This window comes from Lynx rufus, unplaced genomic scaffold, assembly GCF_022079265.1.
Source record: "Lynx rufus isolate CCGP_SWC_20201006 ecotype Redwood Valley unplaced genomic scaffold, mLynRuf1.p SCAF_3, whole genome shotgun sequence".
NCBI lineage: Eukaryota > Metazoa > Chordata > Mammalia > Carnivora > Felidae > Lynx > Lynx rufus.
In genome coordinates, this window is record NW_025814845.1 from 13,020,518 (window position 1) to 13,037,062 (window position 16,545).

The 16,545-nt window shown below is 36.8% G+C and overlaps 1 protein-coding gene across 1 annotated transcript in view; it reads left to right on the forward strand.

Moving 5' to 3' along the window:
- SLIT2 (slit guidance ligand 2) overlaps positions 1-16,545 on the forward strand; it is a 131,949-nt gene that overhangs the window by 56,958 nt on the left and 58,446 nt on the right. The window contains exons 14-18 of the mRNA XM_047091412.1: positions 1,725-1,793; positions 4,864-4,935; positions 5,414-5,485; positions 7,125-7,196; positions 10,236-10,399. Coding sequence (XP_046947368.1) covers positions 1,725-1,793; positions 4,864-4,935; positions 5,414-5,485; positions 7,125-7,196; positions 10,236-10,399 — 449 coding nt within the window. The remainder of the gene's footprint in view (positions 1-1,724; positions 1,794-4,863; positions 4,936-5,413; positions 5,486-7,124; positions 7,197-10,235; positions 10,400-16,545) is intronic.

Genomic DNA, 16,545 nt, shown 5'->3' on the forward strand with positions numbered 1-16,545 from the left:
GCATAAATAGATCATTTTTAACGCGGAATCCCATCTTTTTAACTAGCCCATACCTTGGTGCCTCTACCCAATGCCTAGCAAATAATTTTAAACTTATTCTTTAATTTCATTATTGAATTTCATCTAAGAAGCTACTTGATTCATATCCCGTCTCTGCCGTCCATATGTTTCTTCTGTCAAACTGTTGAATTTTCAATCTGTTTCCTTACAAAGTATTAGAAAGTAATATTTTTCTAACAAAATATGTTACAGAGATGAGGAAAATATTAACTAGTCTCTTGTGAATTCAAGTTTTACCTCCCCAAGAGCTTATTCTTAGAATCATACCAAGTTAGCGGGGTCCTTCTCTACAATCACATATATGTGTGTATTAGAAAAATTTCATTGCATATTATATTAAATTATTAAAGAATTTGGCAAAAAAAAGTACGTTTTATTGGACAGTTTTAAACAATTGGTATCTATTATTTTTAATCAGTTCCATGTAATTTCCCTCTTAGATTGTTTGACATGTACACATCCGTAGCACGCATTCTGAATCTTTTTAGCTTTCTGTTATGGCGTTTTCCAGAATAAAGGGAGAGTACTGAACTATACGGGATTATGCTTCCCTCTAGTGGTACCAAGAAATACTTAGTTTTGAACTATTTCAAAATACTTTATTTTGAACTATTTGAAACAGATTATTATCTGAGGCAATTTCTCAGCGATTTCTATATCCAGCAAAAATACTAATAGCCTCAACCTTGGATCTTAAGATTTGCCACAACACTGGAGTAGGAGGTGGCCTGTGTCCAAGGTGCCACAATGGTTTGTAGGCACATCTACAGCGAGAAGGCCTACATTGCTGAAAGACACTTTTACCCTTCCTCATCTATATTCTGGGAAAAAACAGCCTTGATTGAAATGCAGTTTATTTTTCTTTTTGTGACATTATGGATAGAACTTTACACATTCATTTATTTTTATGGCTTGCTAGTTAGCCCAGACTCCATCTATCTGTAGATTATTCTGCTGACTTTGGTCAGAAAGGGAAACTTCACACATGTGTGGTTATTTATTACTTTTACATATATTTGCTATATTGTGTCCTTGATAAAGGTGGTGATGTTCTATGAAACCTTCTAAAACTATTGTCACAAAGCAGATATACAGTGGTTAAAAACTATTTTCAGGATATCTTTAACTGAAATCTCATTACATCCGAATTCCTAAATATCTCCTTCAAACCATCCATTGTTATTTGCTAAGTGTATGGATCCATTGTTATTTGCTAAGTGTAAGGCAGTGAAGAGTGGTCTTGGCCCTCGGCGAGGTTCTGTCAGTAGCGAATGCATTTCATGGTCTTGTCTCCGTGTAAATACAAGCACACAGGAGGCCAAATAAATATGGTTGATTGAATGAACCTTCTTCTTGACACACAGTTGGACACATGACTCACCTCATTACATAAACCTCAAAGAACTGCACTCACCAGTATCTCCTTGGTTTTGTAATTTATGCTAAGTGATCCACAAAATAATTCTACTAGATTGAACAACTCTGCTTTTTTCCCCTTTACTTCTTTTAAATAGGAACCCCAACTAGGAACATGATGTTTTAAAGCCAGAATTGCCAAGTGCTTTCTTGCCTCAGTTAAGAGTGAAATAGTGTCAACTGTTTTATATCACACCTCTGTTCCTTTAGAAAAAACGAAAAAGATAATATTGTTTTCTTGTTTTTAGGTATCTGGATGGGAACCAATTTACACTGGTTCCTAAGGAGCTCTTTAACTACAAACATTTAACACTTATGTAAGTAATGTGTTGCGTATTTTCATCTTTGACTCCTTACTCTGTTTCATGAAAGTGGGGGTAGCAACGGGCAGAAGATCTAGTGAACCTTTCAGATGAGATAAATCATTTACAGTTAGATGCCTCCCTACTTGCTCATTCTGGTTCTGGATCACTAGCTACATCTTCATTGAATATCAATCAGGCAATGGTGCATCGTAGAGAAAGGGCCTCCTCTAATTCGAAGTACAAATATGATAAAGCCTAAGTAGCCAAGAACTACAGAAATGCAGCAAATTTGGATACTTCGACTGATGATGAATATGGGCTATTTTATGACAAGCCAAGAAGAGAAAGATAGAAAATAATGGCTTGATTCTTGACTTTAAGCAAAAGGTCATGGATAGTAATAACGTTGAAAATGCATTTTATTAGGTTTCATTTTCTTTTATAATACATTCTAAGTTCAGTTGTGGGCTTCTGGTATTCAAATTTAATTTTATAAAATTCATTTTACTTGGGCAGTATTTAAGTAGACTTGACAAAGATGCTGATATTCTGGACATAAATTTCAGACATTGACTTTTTCCTTTTTTCAGTTTGGTTTAATGTCCTTGTAAAATAACATCTCTCTCTTTCATTAATGTAAATGGATTTTTAAGTGGTAATACAAGACTATATTTAAATATACCAACATTTTGATCTAGTTATATGCACAATATTTTTTAAAAGATGCAATCTTACTATATATAATGTCACACTTAGAATAGCCTTGCTGTGATTGATAAAACTTATCCAAAAAAAATCAGCAATGGGAGTAAATGGAAATGGAAATACATTATCTTTAGTTTAAGTCCTATATGATTTTCGAGTGAATACAGCTGGCTGAGGAGGCTGATTTCTAGTGTTCCTAGAATAAGAAGGTTTATTCCTAATTAGTGAATTCTAGAAACATAAATCACAGAAAATGTTACATTTCTCAACATAAACTTGACTTAAGCAAGGTTGTGGTTGGTTAAAGTACTATTAATCGTTTTCAATTTCCCTTAAACATGTAAGAAAATCACTTTGTAAAAAGTATGTAGGACTGTTTAAATGACCAATGATTAAATTAAGGGAGAATATCCCCTAAGATGTCTTGTTCTGGCCCTAGTCACTTATTTAGTAGCAGCAAGAACTTGGTTGCATACATTTTGCTCTGTTAAATAAACCTTTAAATTACTGCAATTTCCAGACGGTCACTTCAGGTGAATTGGGTCATTTATGGAACAGTATGCAATTATTTAAGACCAGGTCGGAAATGAAAGATGAGAATTTGTAGATCCAGAAATGACTTTACCAATGACTCATGAGTAACTCAAATTACTCAGGTAACTTCTGCCAATATAGATATACTTAACTTATTTTCTAAATTTATGTAGTTTTCAGCAGCTAAGAAGATTAATTATTAAGTTCCTATAGTATTCCTATCATTTCACAATTTTGTAGGTTCATTTTACTGATATTTTATCTTCAGCTTTTCTGCATCTTACATTTATTTGTATGTTTTGCTTTAGAAAAAAAAAGCAGTGAATACACACACACATGCAAATCATAAATTGGGGTGCCTGGGTGGCTCAGTTGGGTAATCATCTGACTCTTGATTTTGGCTCAGGTCATGATCTCACGGTTCGTGAGATCAAGCCCTGCTTTGGGCTCTGAGCTGACAGCATGGAGCCTGCTTGGGCTCCCTCTCTTTCTCCCCCTCTCTCTCTGCCCTTCCCCACCCTTGTGCATACTCTCTCTCTCTCTTTCTCTCTCTCAAAATAAAAAAAATAAACTTTTTAAAAAATGATCATAAATTATGACCTATAATTTTTCACTTATTCATGAATCTTACTTTTATTTATGTATTTAGCATTTTGTGTTAAAAAAACAGAGAATATATACATATCACTGTATGAGTGTATGTATGGCTATATTCACTAATTTTTCCTAATGCAAAATTGCCAAAGATATTTAATGTATTTCAATAAAATGTCATTATTTATGTGTTATATTACATTATATGTTATAATGTAATTATAGTACAATAAGTATTATATGTATCATATATGGTCACATTTATTATTATATGTAATAAAAATAAGATCGTGTTAACTGAATATAAATCACAGCCCATAGTACTAGTACACTTGTATAAACAGCCACGTAGCACTGGGTAAAAAATCCACATCTCTCCCATTAACTTATTCATTAAACAGATACTTGTTAAAGACCTACGGTACGCCAGTGATTTTTTTTTTCCAAGGGCAAAGTTTTTAATTATGGCATTCCAGATGTAATTAAATGAGTTCTTTTTGTTATCAAATTTGACTGTGTGTATCAAGGAGCATATATAACAGGGAAGATAAAGGATGTGCAACCAATGGAACCTTCATGAGCAAAGGTTTATTTGTCACGCATAAGATGTGTCTGTTGTGAGTGGCCTCCACCTGTCACATGCCTTTGCTCTGCGACCAAGGCACAGGCACTGGCTGTGAAACATCACAGGTCTTGCAAAGCAGTGAGCAGAGGGATATGGGGAAAGTGAGCTCACTCCAAAGCTTCTGTCTTGTTTTTGTTTTTAGGTTTATTTATTTATTTTGAGAGAGAGTGCGAGCAGGGGAGGGGCAGAGAGAAAGGGAGAGAGAGAATCCCCAGCTGGCTCTACACTGTTAGTACAGAGCCCTTCGTGGGGCTTGACCTCATGAACCCTGAGGTCATGACCTGAGCCGAGATCGAGAGTCAGACGCTTAACCAACTGAGCCACCCAGGAACCTCTCAAATTTCTGTTTTGAACTGAAACCTGGCACCAGTGCCCACACTTACTGCAGTGGCCAAAGCAAAACATATCATCGCTTCTAATTTCAACAGGCAGGGGTGTGAATAATTATGAATATTACGATGTACCTCAGAGGGTTATCCAGTGTTTCGTTATTTTCAGGTAAAAGCTGAATGCTAACCGTGCAGCTGTGACTGAACAAGAAGAACCTTCTCTTTCTAAGAATCACTAATATTTCACTTCCTCTGGTAACAGTAGACTCCTTTTTTTTTTCTTTTTCTTTTATAGAGACTTAAGTAACAACCGAATAAGCACCCTTTCTAATCAGAGCTTCAGCAACATGACCCAGCTCCTCACCTTGTGAGTGTGAAAATGTGATATGGACTGTTTATCAATTCACTGGACTAAAGGCATTTTCTAGGCCCTTGGATGTTCCCTGTTAACAAGATAGATAGTCTGCCCTCAGGGAATATAAATATTGTTGGGAGAAACAAACAAAACCCTAGTAAACAAATACAGATATTGTTAAAGTGCTGGGTTCTATAATAGGAGCAAAGAATAATTTACACTTGTGGTGGGGTTGGAAGAGATCCTTAAGACAGACTTCTGAGGAAAGCCACCTGAGAGAGGGAATAGGCTGGGGAAGGAAGCATTCTAGACTGTATTTAAAAATAAATATGTTGTATTAGTGAAAACACAAACATTAAAGTATTATGCATCGATATTCTCAATTTATAAAATGCTAAAACAACCCTTTTCTTAACTGCTTCATTTTTAAAATGACATTTGGCCATTTGGGGATATCTGAGTAAAACAAATCGACTATGTATGCTTTCAGAATTCTTAGTTACAACCGTTTGAGATGTATTCCTCCTCGAACCTTCGATGGATTGAAGTCTCTTCGATTACTGTAAGCATCTTATGCGCAGCAAAATATCTCATCTTGGGGATCTGAGTTTTGACTTGTGTTTTTAATGATTTGGGGATATTTTTGATGTACACATTAGGATTTACTGCAAATTTGAAAATAGGAAGATTACTTCTTTCCCCATATCATACTCAACAGCTTTTATTTGAAGAACACCACATTGTTGGTGTGGTCATTTATTTGGCAATAGATGATATGTATGTTTCATATAGATCCAACTAATTTTGAAAGAAATGTACGAAATGTTCATTTCTTTAAAGATTGCATTATCTATGAGTACATTTTTACTCTAAAAATGTATTTTAAATATATGAAATGAAATATGATTCTCAGTCATAATCCCCTCACCCAGAATTAACAATTAAACAGTTTTGTCTTGTCTTCCGGTCCTCTTTTATATGCATTTGTTTTTATATGCTGGTATATGTATGCCCACAGCTATATAACTTTAAAAAAACATAAATAGGATTTGTTCTTATTCTGTCATTGGCTCATCTTATTTAACAATATGCTTTAGACTATTTCTGTTCCATCATCTAGAAATATCCCTCAACTATTTAACTGGCACAGAGTATTCCATAGGACGAAGGAACCATAACTTATTTAATCGTCCTCATCTTTTGCTATCACGTGGCTTGATTCCAGACTTGCATTATCCCTTACAGGGCTGGAGCAAGCATCCTACACATTCACCTTACTGTTAACTGTACTGGGAGAATACCAAAAGTAACTGTCAAGTTGCCCCCCTAAAACAAGGATTTGTCAGTTTACAAATTTATTTTCCACCAACTCTCCTTTAATAGAGCACCTATTACAAAGCACTCTGGCAAATACTGAATAGTATTAATCCTTTCATTCTTGTTCTATGACAGATTGCGTACCTGTTTTAATAGAGTACCTGTTTCAAAGCACTCTGGCAAATATTGAATAATATGAATAATTCTAGGATAGGTTGAATGTTATTTTCCATTCCTGTTTTAATTTGAAATTCCAATAACTAGAAATTCCAATAACTAGTGCATATTTTACTCTTTTATTGAGCATTTGTGTTTCTTATTCCATGAGTCTGATCATATCATTTCCTATTTTCTATTGAGTGCTTTGTCTTTTCCTTATTAACATACATGTCTTTATGCATCTACTACTTGACTCTAAGTTTGCAGGTCTTTTTACTAAGGAATTAATCCTTGTGTCTTATATATTTTGCAGATATTTTCCATTCTGTTCCCTATAGGTTGTCTTTAATATTAATTAAGGATGTATTTTGCATTGTCAAAAATGTATCACTCTCCTTTATGGTTTCTGAGTTTTATATAGTGCTTTGACAGCCTTTGCCATCCTATGTTCATAAAAAGGAGATCTCTATTTATTAAATACATTTTTAGTTTTATTTTTATATTTAACTCATCTATCTAGAATTGATTTTATGCATATGATGTGACATAAGAACTTTTCGTTTTCCCAAATAGATACCTAATTATACCAAGACCATGTCTTGAATAGATCATATTTTCTGTGCTGATTTGAAGTGCTTAGTATAAACTAAAATCTCACACATGTTAGAATTTTTCTGAACTCGCTGACGTGTAAGAAATTTAATATTGCTTTTTCTTGCTTTTAGTTCATTACATGGAAATGACATTTCTGTTGTGCCCGAAGGTGCTTTTAATGATCTTTCTGCATTATCACACCTGTGAGTACCTAGTTCATGAATGTGGGTTTAGGGTCAAACTCTCCCTGGTGAGTGAGTTTGGAACATACAGCCCTCTGCCACCCCTTTATTGTCACATCATGAGATGTGATTGGTTCCAGCTTTAAAGAAAATGCGAAGATTTCAGTCTAGATGCAGTGCCTTCTGCAAGATAACCTTAATTTATTCTTCTGGCCCTTACTCTCCATTAACTAATGGAGTGGGATTCTCTTTACTTAGCTAATAATGTCTTCTTACAAACATGGCTCTCCAATTTCCTAGCTATGGATTTTCTCTTAACGTTCTCTGATCCTAGAATACCAGTTCCCCTCCAATTCAGTCTGTTCAAACCTTGTATCATCCAGGTGACTTTCTAAATATTATGTCCTTTATGAAGCCTATCTTGATATGCTCAAACCAGACTCATTTATGTAGCAAATACTACTGAGTACTGGATATGGCACCTTGCAAAAAAATAAATTAGAAATGGTTCAAGACTTCATAGTATGATAGGAGGAAATTGCCAAATTCTCATACTGGGTGAAATGTTGTGGGGTTTGTTTTGTTTTGTTTTCTTCCTTTTCTTTGTGCTCTTGTCTCATAGGACCCTGTACCTCCATATTTTTTGCAAGTAGAATAAAACAATATAAAATATGTGATAAATGGGGTCCAAAAAAACCTCTTCTGGGCCAGTTTCCATTATTGTATTATTTATAGTTGTAGTGTTAAAGTCATGGCAAACCTGGAACGAAGTTCCAGGAACACATTTGGATCTAAAACTTCTTTGTGTCAGGGTGGGTTTGGCGCCACCTGGTGGTTTTTATGCTTAGGCCCAAATAGTAGTATCCCAGCCTCCCAGTTCCCCAGAAATTGCCTGTCATGTTATCTTGTGGCTTTGCCTTCCTCTCCAAACCCCACTAAACCCCAAGAAGATATGTGTGAACAATTGAGAAAGGGGGATGGGCAGAGGAGAGGAGCCAATAGTCAATCTTGCTATATCTGAATGTGCTTTACTGGGCCCTGTTAATCAATGTAGGTTTTTTTGTCTATCTGTCTGTCAGACTGTTTGGTGCCTATAGTTAGTATCCCTTCCACTAAACCATCAGGTCCCAGGAGGAAAAACCTCCACTTTTTCATGTCTGAACTCCAGCACCTACCTCAGAGTCCACATCAGGGCTACTCATCTACAAATTCCATGGATGTCATCTGCATGAGATAGAGTGTGGTGAAGGCTTCTAGCTCAGGGGTGCAGAGCTTGGTACCGTCTGGGAGAGTACGCAACATTAAGAAGAAAGTAGCCAGGGGCGCCTGGGTGCTCAGTCGATTAAAGGTCCTGTTCTTGGTTTCAGCTCAGGTCACGATCTCACAGTTCGTGAGTTTGAGCCCCGCACCGGGCTGTGTGCTGATAGCGTGGAGCCTGCTTGGGATTCTCTCTCTCCCTCTCTCTCTCTCTGCCCCTCCCCTGCTCACGCACATGCGTGCTCTCTCTCTCTCTCTCTCAAACTAAATACATAACCTTAAAAACAATTAAAAATAGAAGAAGAAGAAAGTAGCCATTCTGCTAGTGTTAGGGTGACTTATCAGAAAAGGCAGCTCAGGGAAGGCACCAACTTCTCGCATGAGCACCGCCACCGATAGAGGCGGTTTGAATATCTCTTGCCATGTGCCTTTCTCTGTCATGTATTTCTTTTGTGCATTTGTCTTTGACTCTCTAGATCATAAAGAGCTCTGCTCCATTCACTTTCTCCACTGCATCCCCTTGCAGAGTAAGGACTTAGCAAGTGTCAGTAGAGGTGGCACCAGGTGACTCAAAAACATAATTTTGCTCATTTTTAATTTAGAAGAAAGGTTTTAATCTGAGCATAATAGTTACTGTACTCCAATTCTTGGTTAAAGTTGGACATTAAAACTGCGACAGTATAAAGTATTACGGTTTTACAAGTATATTTGGGGCCTTTCTTCATGAAAGAGTAAGTTTAATTGTACTTAGACTATAGCCTAGAAGCGTTACTAATGACAAGTTGATTATAAATCAAAATTAATCCATTTTAAATGCCACTTTATGCATGGACTACTTCTGCCAAGCTTGGCAAATTTACAAAACCCATGGAGTAACTTCTCTGGCCTCAGTTTCACAATCTGTAAAATGAATTAGTAATACCGTTGATCTCATGAAGTTGCCATTTAGGACAAAATGAGGTAGTTTGTATAAGTGGCTCAGCACAGTACCTGCATATTGTAAAATCAATGTTAGCTATCATCTTGATTACTTTTGCTGTCACTACTACTGCAAATGTGAGTGGGAGCCAAAGATCTAAAATAAAGGACTTTATAAAGGGACTGACACCTAGGGAAGGTCCAGATCCACTCTGGTGAACTGGCTCTGTGTATCTTTATTATTTCATGCCCTTTCTTATCTCTGTGACTTTGCACTTAGTAGCCTTTTACCCCGAGACATCCTTCCCAATCTTTTCCGCCTCCTTGAATCTAACTGTGTAAAAGCTCATACTTTTAACCACCAGCCTCCCAGGAAAGTTATTTACAAGGTGACCCTGCTCACAGTCACCTTGTAAATACTTCTACTGTTGCACTTCTAATGCAAATGATTTGCATGTTTGAGTATATGTTAATCACCTCTGCAGAAGGAGTTCTTTGGGGTTAGGAATAATGTATTATTTATGTTTGGGTCCCCAAAACCTGGCATAGTGATTGGGTTCCCAGTAAATAATTGATGAATGAACTAAGTATAATCTGCGTGTCGGGTGATGTTGCATCCAATATAAACCTGTCTCTGCAAATACAAGAAGACCTTGTAAAGACCAGGTAAATTTTAAGACTGGTGACAAGTCTCTAAATCCCAGCTGCACATAATTCAGGAAAATGGCGAATCCCTGATGTTTCCATTTTCTTCTAAATTGTTATCAGTAAATCTATAGGGATTTTCTACTGAACATCACTTTGAGTTATGTTCCTTTAGGAAATAACAATACTTCCATACTGTGTGTGTGTATGTGTGTGTGCTTTTGTGGTGTTGTTTTCCAGAGCAATTGGAGCCAACCCTCTTTACTGTGATTGTAACATGCAGTGGTTATCGGACTGGGTAAAGTCAGAATACAAAGAACCTGGAATTGCGCGCTGTGCTGGTCCTGGAGAAATGGCAGATAAATTATTACTCACAACTCCTTCCAAAAAATTTACATGTCAAGGTATGATCTTTCACCATTTGTACTTCTGTAAATAAAAATCCACTGCATTAATTTAAGAGGAAAAACGTTGCTGCTAGACTTCAAAGGTAGAGCTGAACGGCCCCTAGTAAATAATTCCTAATTCTACCCAGTGCTCATACAGGACTGAGCCGTTACCTGAGGAGCCCAAGTAAAGAACTAGGCTTTGCAAATAAATTGCAGAAATAATTAAGTGGATATATCTAAGTTTTCTTTAAAATGTATGGAGAAATGAAGAGTTCACGGTTTCTGGAAATTTCTCTGATAGCCTCTAACAAGTCAACTGTTTTGCTTTTGCCTTGTCTGAATATGTGCCCTGTTCTTAGGGCTCCCAGGGCCCTGCGGCTTCCCGAGGCCAGGTAAGGAGAAATAAGCCCTCCCGAGTCTTCAGGCCAAACCTCTGACTTGCCTCCTATGTCCATGTGGGTGTCCCTTGCTTGTTTATATTCCTTTCTTTTCCCTTTGTTTTATGTATTTATGGATTTTAAATAGTGCCTTAGTAACAAATACTTCTTTTTCTTTTATTACAAAAGTAATACATGCCCAAAAGAGAAAATCCACAGAATGGGAAAATGTTAATGATAAATATTATATTTCTACAAGAACTAAAATTAAGCATTCATCATAATACCCAGAGATAACTACTATTGAAGTGTTTTATATTAAGTCTGTTTTATGCGCAAAACTAAATCCTAGGTTTCATGGAGCATAGAGAAGAGAATGCTATGGTCTTGCCTTCCGAGGCTTGCAAACCTAGCTGAAGAGATAAACTTTCAACACTTGAGCATTTTAGGTAGGAAGGCATCCAAGTAGGTAATATACAGCAGTGGGTCACGGTATGAATTTCCAGCTTCACTCTTCAATACTTATGTAACTTGAATTTAATAGATTAACCTAACCAGCCGGTGCCTCAGTTTCCTTGTGTGTAAGCAGAGATGAAGATAGTACATACCTCAAAATGTTTTGTGAAAATTAGATAAGTTACTATATGTGACATCAAAAAAAAAAAAGTGAAGAAAATGCCGATGTCACAGAAACAGTGAATAGAATGGTACATTCCAGGGGTTGGAGGGAAGGAGGAAATGGGGAGATGTAGGTTAAAGGCACAAACTGTGAGTGATAAAAATAGTAAGTTATGAGGACCTACTGTCAAGCCTGGTGAGCATAGTTAATAATATGGTATCTTCTGATTGGAAAATTGCTGAGAATCAATCTTAAGCTTTCTTACTACACACACACAAAGGTTAACTCTATGAGAAGGTGGGTGTTCTTAGTACCTTGACCCTATTAATCATTCCACGGTGTATGTGTATATCAAACCACCACATCATCACACCTTTTAAGTATATACAATTATGTTTGTTAATTGTTCCTCAGTACAGCTGGGGAAAAAGATTAGTGGAATTAATATGTGTAAAACACACTGCCTTACACACAGTAAGCACTCTACAGGTTAGCTGACACTTTTAGCATCATAGCATTTCAGAACACCAACAAAACTGTGATGTAGGGCAAACAATGTTTTGTTGATAAAAGAAGGAATTTCCAAAAACTGTATTCCCTTGAAGCATTTTTTTTAAATGTTTGTTTATTTTTGAGAGAGAGAGAGAGAGAGAGAGAGAGAATGCAAGAGTCAGGGGTGGGCAGAGAGAGAGGGGGCCAGAAGATCCAAAGTGGGCTCTGTGCTGACAACAGCTAGCCCGATGCGGGGCTCGAACTCACAAACCGTTAGATCATGACCTGAGCTGAAGTCAGACGCTCAACCAACTGAGCCACCCAGATGTCCCGCATTGTTCTTTTTCCTTGAAATTCTGTTTGTCTCCTTGACTTTCTATTTCCAGCAACTCAGTGAATTGTCTCATTTTTTGCTACAAATGTATATAATTTGAATTTTTAAAATTTCCTGCCACCAGAAATGTTTGGAGTTTTTAAATTTTTCCTAAAATTGAATTGCTGTTAATACTCATATGAGCACCATTGCTTGGGACAGCATAATTATTTATCAGCATGTTAATATTTTTATTAAATCTGAAAGTAAAATTTTATTGGAAATACCTCTCTGAAATTATGTGCATTGGTTGCCAGAAGCTTTGCAGATAACCAGTGTTTTAAATTATTCTTTTTGTAACTGCAGATGCTTTTGGGGGGCATTGCCCCAAATTTCTGGTGTGCTGAGAGGTATATCATTGTTTTGTAAAGTGGAGGCAGTTGTCAAACGGGAGATAGGGAAGGAGAAACTGGCATTAAAAACTTCCTGTTAGGCTGGGGCACCTGGGTGGCTCCATCAGTTGAGCCTCCGACTCTTGATTTCGGCTCAGGTCATGATCCCAGGGTCATGGGACTGAGCCCCACATCAGGCTCTGTGCTAAGCATGGAGCCTGAATAAGATTCTCTCTCCCTCTGCCCGTCTTCCACTCACACACATTCTCTCTCTCTCTCTCTCTCTCTCTCTCTCTCTAAAATAAAAAAAATAATAATTAAAAAAAACAGGCATCATTAGGCAGATGGGTTTTAGAAAGATTACATGGGGAAGTTGAGAAACTGTAAACTGATTTTGTTATTCTACTCCATACAACAGATACTTCTTCCTTCTGAACAATGCTGGTGCTTATGTATATTTTTCAAAGTTTAGAGTTCCCTGGAGATGGTTCCTTTAAAAATATTTCATGATGATATGAATTTGAGACAAACTACATACTTATATTCAGTTCTTTGAGTGTCATAGTTCACATTCATTTATTTAAATGTTCTCAGAAGTCTGACACGTACAAACATACACACATACATAAGTCTGTTAAACTCAAGATTTAACTAACTGATTTGACCTTTTTTTCATTAATAGCATCTTATTTAGTTCTTAGAGTGACATGAATGAAAATGTGTTTGAGGGAAAATTAGTCTGGATTCAGTGATGCCTGATAAAACTTTCCGCAGTGACAAAAATGTTCCGTATCTGTGCGATCAAATATGGTAGTCACTGGCCATGTGTGGTTGCTGAAATGTAACTATCGCAACTGAAGAAGTGAATTTTTAATTTTATTTAATGTATTACTTATTTATTTTTGAGAGAGAGAGAGAAAGAGAGAGAGAGCACACGCATGAGCGAGGCAGAGGGGGCAAAGGGAGAGAGAGAGGAGAATCTTAAGCAGGCTCCAACCTCAGCATGAAGCCCGATGCAGGGCTCGATCCCACAGCCCTGGGATCATGATCTGAGCCAAAATCAAGAGTTGAATGCTCAACTAACTGAGCCACCCAGATACCCCAAATTTTATTTAAGAAAATAAAAAAGAGTCACATGCAGCTACTGGCTACCATGTTGGATAGCATGGTTGCTACAAAAGCTCAGAGGAAGACATTGCATCAGAAGAGAGTGGCTGTGAAAAGTTGAGTGCAGGTATATGGAAGCCAGTTGTTTGGACCAGCTGGCGAGTGTGAGGAAGGTGCTACAGGAGCAGAGCTGTGTTATAGAAAATGCTGGAACTGTGGTTTAGTTTAGTATTCACTAAGTTCTCAAGTCAACTGCATGTATTTGAAGGCATGCCCGAAGCTGGGTAACAGACAACATGGTTGTAGGGCAGGGGACAAGAGTGTAGACATTCAGAACTCCACAAATATAATGTAATTGCATTTAGCAGACTTGAAGATTAACTTGGTTTTTCTATAACTTAATACACTTTTGGAGTGATAGCAAACTTTGCAACTCAGAATGCCCTTTGCCAGCATTTCTTGGCATTGTCAAAATATTGTGGTTTCGTTGTCTGCAAGTTGAAGATTTATGGCAGCGCAGAATGCATCTCTGCACGACGACTACCAATAATAAATAACAACAGCTCATATTGAGTGGTTTGCACCATGCTGAGGATTTTACATAGATTTGTATCTCTTCTAACCTTTATATCCTTACTAAACTAAGTACTGTTCTTTCCCCATTTAAGAGATGAAGATATTATAATTTAGAGAGATTAAACAATTTGTTCAAAATCACTCAGCTGCTAAAAGAAGGAACCAGAATTTTTGCTATAAAGTATTTTTTTAATGTTTATTTATTTTTGAGAGAGAGGGAGCACAAAGTGGGAGAGGGGAAGAGAGAGGGAGGGAGACACAGAATCCGAAGCAGGTTCCAGGCTCTGAACTGTCAGCACAGAGCCTGACGTGGGGCTCCACCCCACAAACCATGAGATCGTGACCTGAGCCGAAGTTGGACACTTAACTGATGCCCCGAGGAGCCATAATTTTTGATCACTGACTCTAGTGCCTGCCACTGAAGTTTACTTTATAATTCTCAATAAAAATATTCTCAAAACAAATGATCCATATAAATAAGATTGCCATTCTGCTGTTGAAACATACTTAGAAAATGAAAGTTTCGAACCACTTTCATGCGCTCTGCTAGAAATATTTATTCATAATAAGTGGATTGGTAAAAGACAGAGTATTCTAATCTATTCATTAAAATGATCCACTCTAAGAAATCTACGGAGTACTGAGTTTTTGAGCTAACATGCCTTGTGAGCTCGAAAGCAATGAAATGACACCTCTTTAAATATTTTGTAATTTGAGTTTTTAATATTTTAACTTTTCCCATAGTTATATCAGTTTAATATGTTTTATTTCATTCATGAGAATCATGAAAATACATGCTCCTAATATGAAGATTTGTAAATAAGTAACTTCTTTTTTTATTATTGCTTTTATTTTCTTAGAGAGACAGAGTGTGAGTAGGGGAGGGGCAGAGACAGAAGGAGACACAGAGTCCGAAGCAGGCTCCAGGCTCTGAGCCATCAGCATAGAGCCCAATGCGGGGCTCGAACTCACAAACTGTGAGATCATGACCTCACATGAGGCCCATGACTGAGCCGAAGTCAGTCGCTTAACTGACTGAGCCACCCAGTCCCCCCTAGATTTGTAAATAGTAATTTAAAATTATAACAGGAAAATGAATATCCTTTAATTGAAGACATGTTTATATAGCTATATTTAAATATATTTTAAAATGTTTTCTCTGCTAGGATAGGCTAGGCTATTATTTTGAGTAATAAATTCAGTTAATACAAATTTTATACTACATTTTTTAGAATATTTTCTTTATGGTATTATCTCATAGTTTCAGGTACAAGGGAAATAAATAAACTGGATGAAATAGATTATCAGAGAATATTTAATTAATACCCAGATTAGAACATTCTTGAGTGGGAAGCAGATGGTCATGACTTTTCTTTAAAACCCAGATGTCTAGTCTTCATCTTTTAAATATCAGTGACGTTAGAATGATCCAAAAGTCTGCGGTAAAGTGGAAATTCTCTCCCTGTGGAATGCAGGATATTGTGAATTTCTAATATTCTGTTTCTTGTTTTTGGTTCAGAAATACTTAGCTATACAGACAGCTAAACTGTTCACTTTTAATTTGACAGACATTTATCAGACACTTAAATGTGCCAAAGAGTGAACAGTCTAATGGAAATGAATGATATATTCCTTTTTTCATTCACCATATATTATATGAGTTCCTTTTATGCACCAGGCACAGTTCCAAGGTATTAAGAATATAGTCATGTCATAAACAGGACAGAGAAAAACCCTTGTCTTTATACAGTTTATAGTCTACTGATAGATACATTTAAATCTATAATTTCAAAACAATATGGAGGTTTGGCAATAAAAGTATATATTCAAGATGCTAATAACATATATCAAAATCAAACAATCATGGGGTGCCTGGGTGGCTCAGTCGGTAGGCGTCCAACTTCAGCTCAGGTCATGATCTCGTGGTTCGTGGGTTCGAGCCCTCCATCGGGCTCTGTGCTGACAGCTCGGAGCCTGGAGCCTGCTTTGGATTCTGTGTCTCCCTCTCTCTCTGCCCCTCCCTTGATCACGCTCTGTGTCTCTCTGTCTCTCAGTAATAAATAACCGTTAATAAATAAATAAATAAATAACCCAAACTAGAAGTAATGAAAAATTCACTAAATCAGTTTTGAAGTAATATTTAGAACTGAGTCAAATACTTTTTACATTTTCGAATTTAATACCACCAGCACATAGTTACAGCTTTGAAATAATCTTAGCTTTTGGGGGATTATGATTTGCACACTGGCCAAAGAAAATATTTTCAGGTTTGTACATAAGTATTT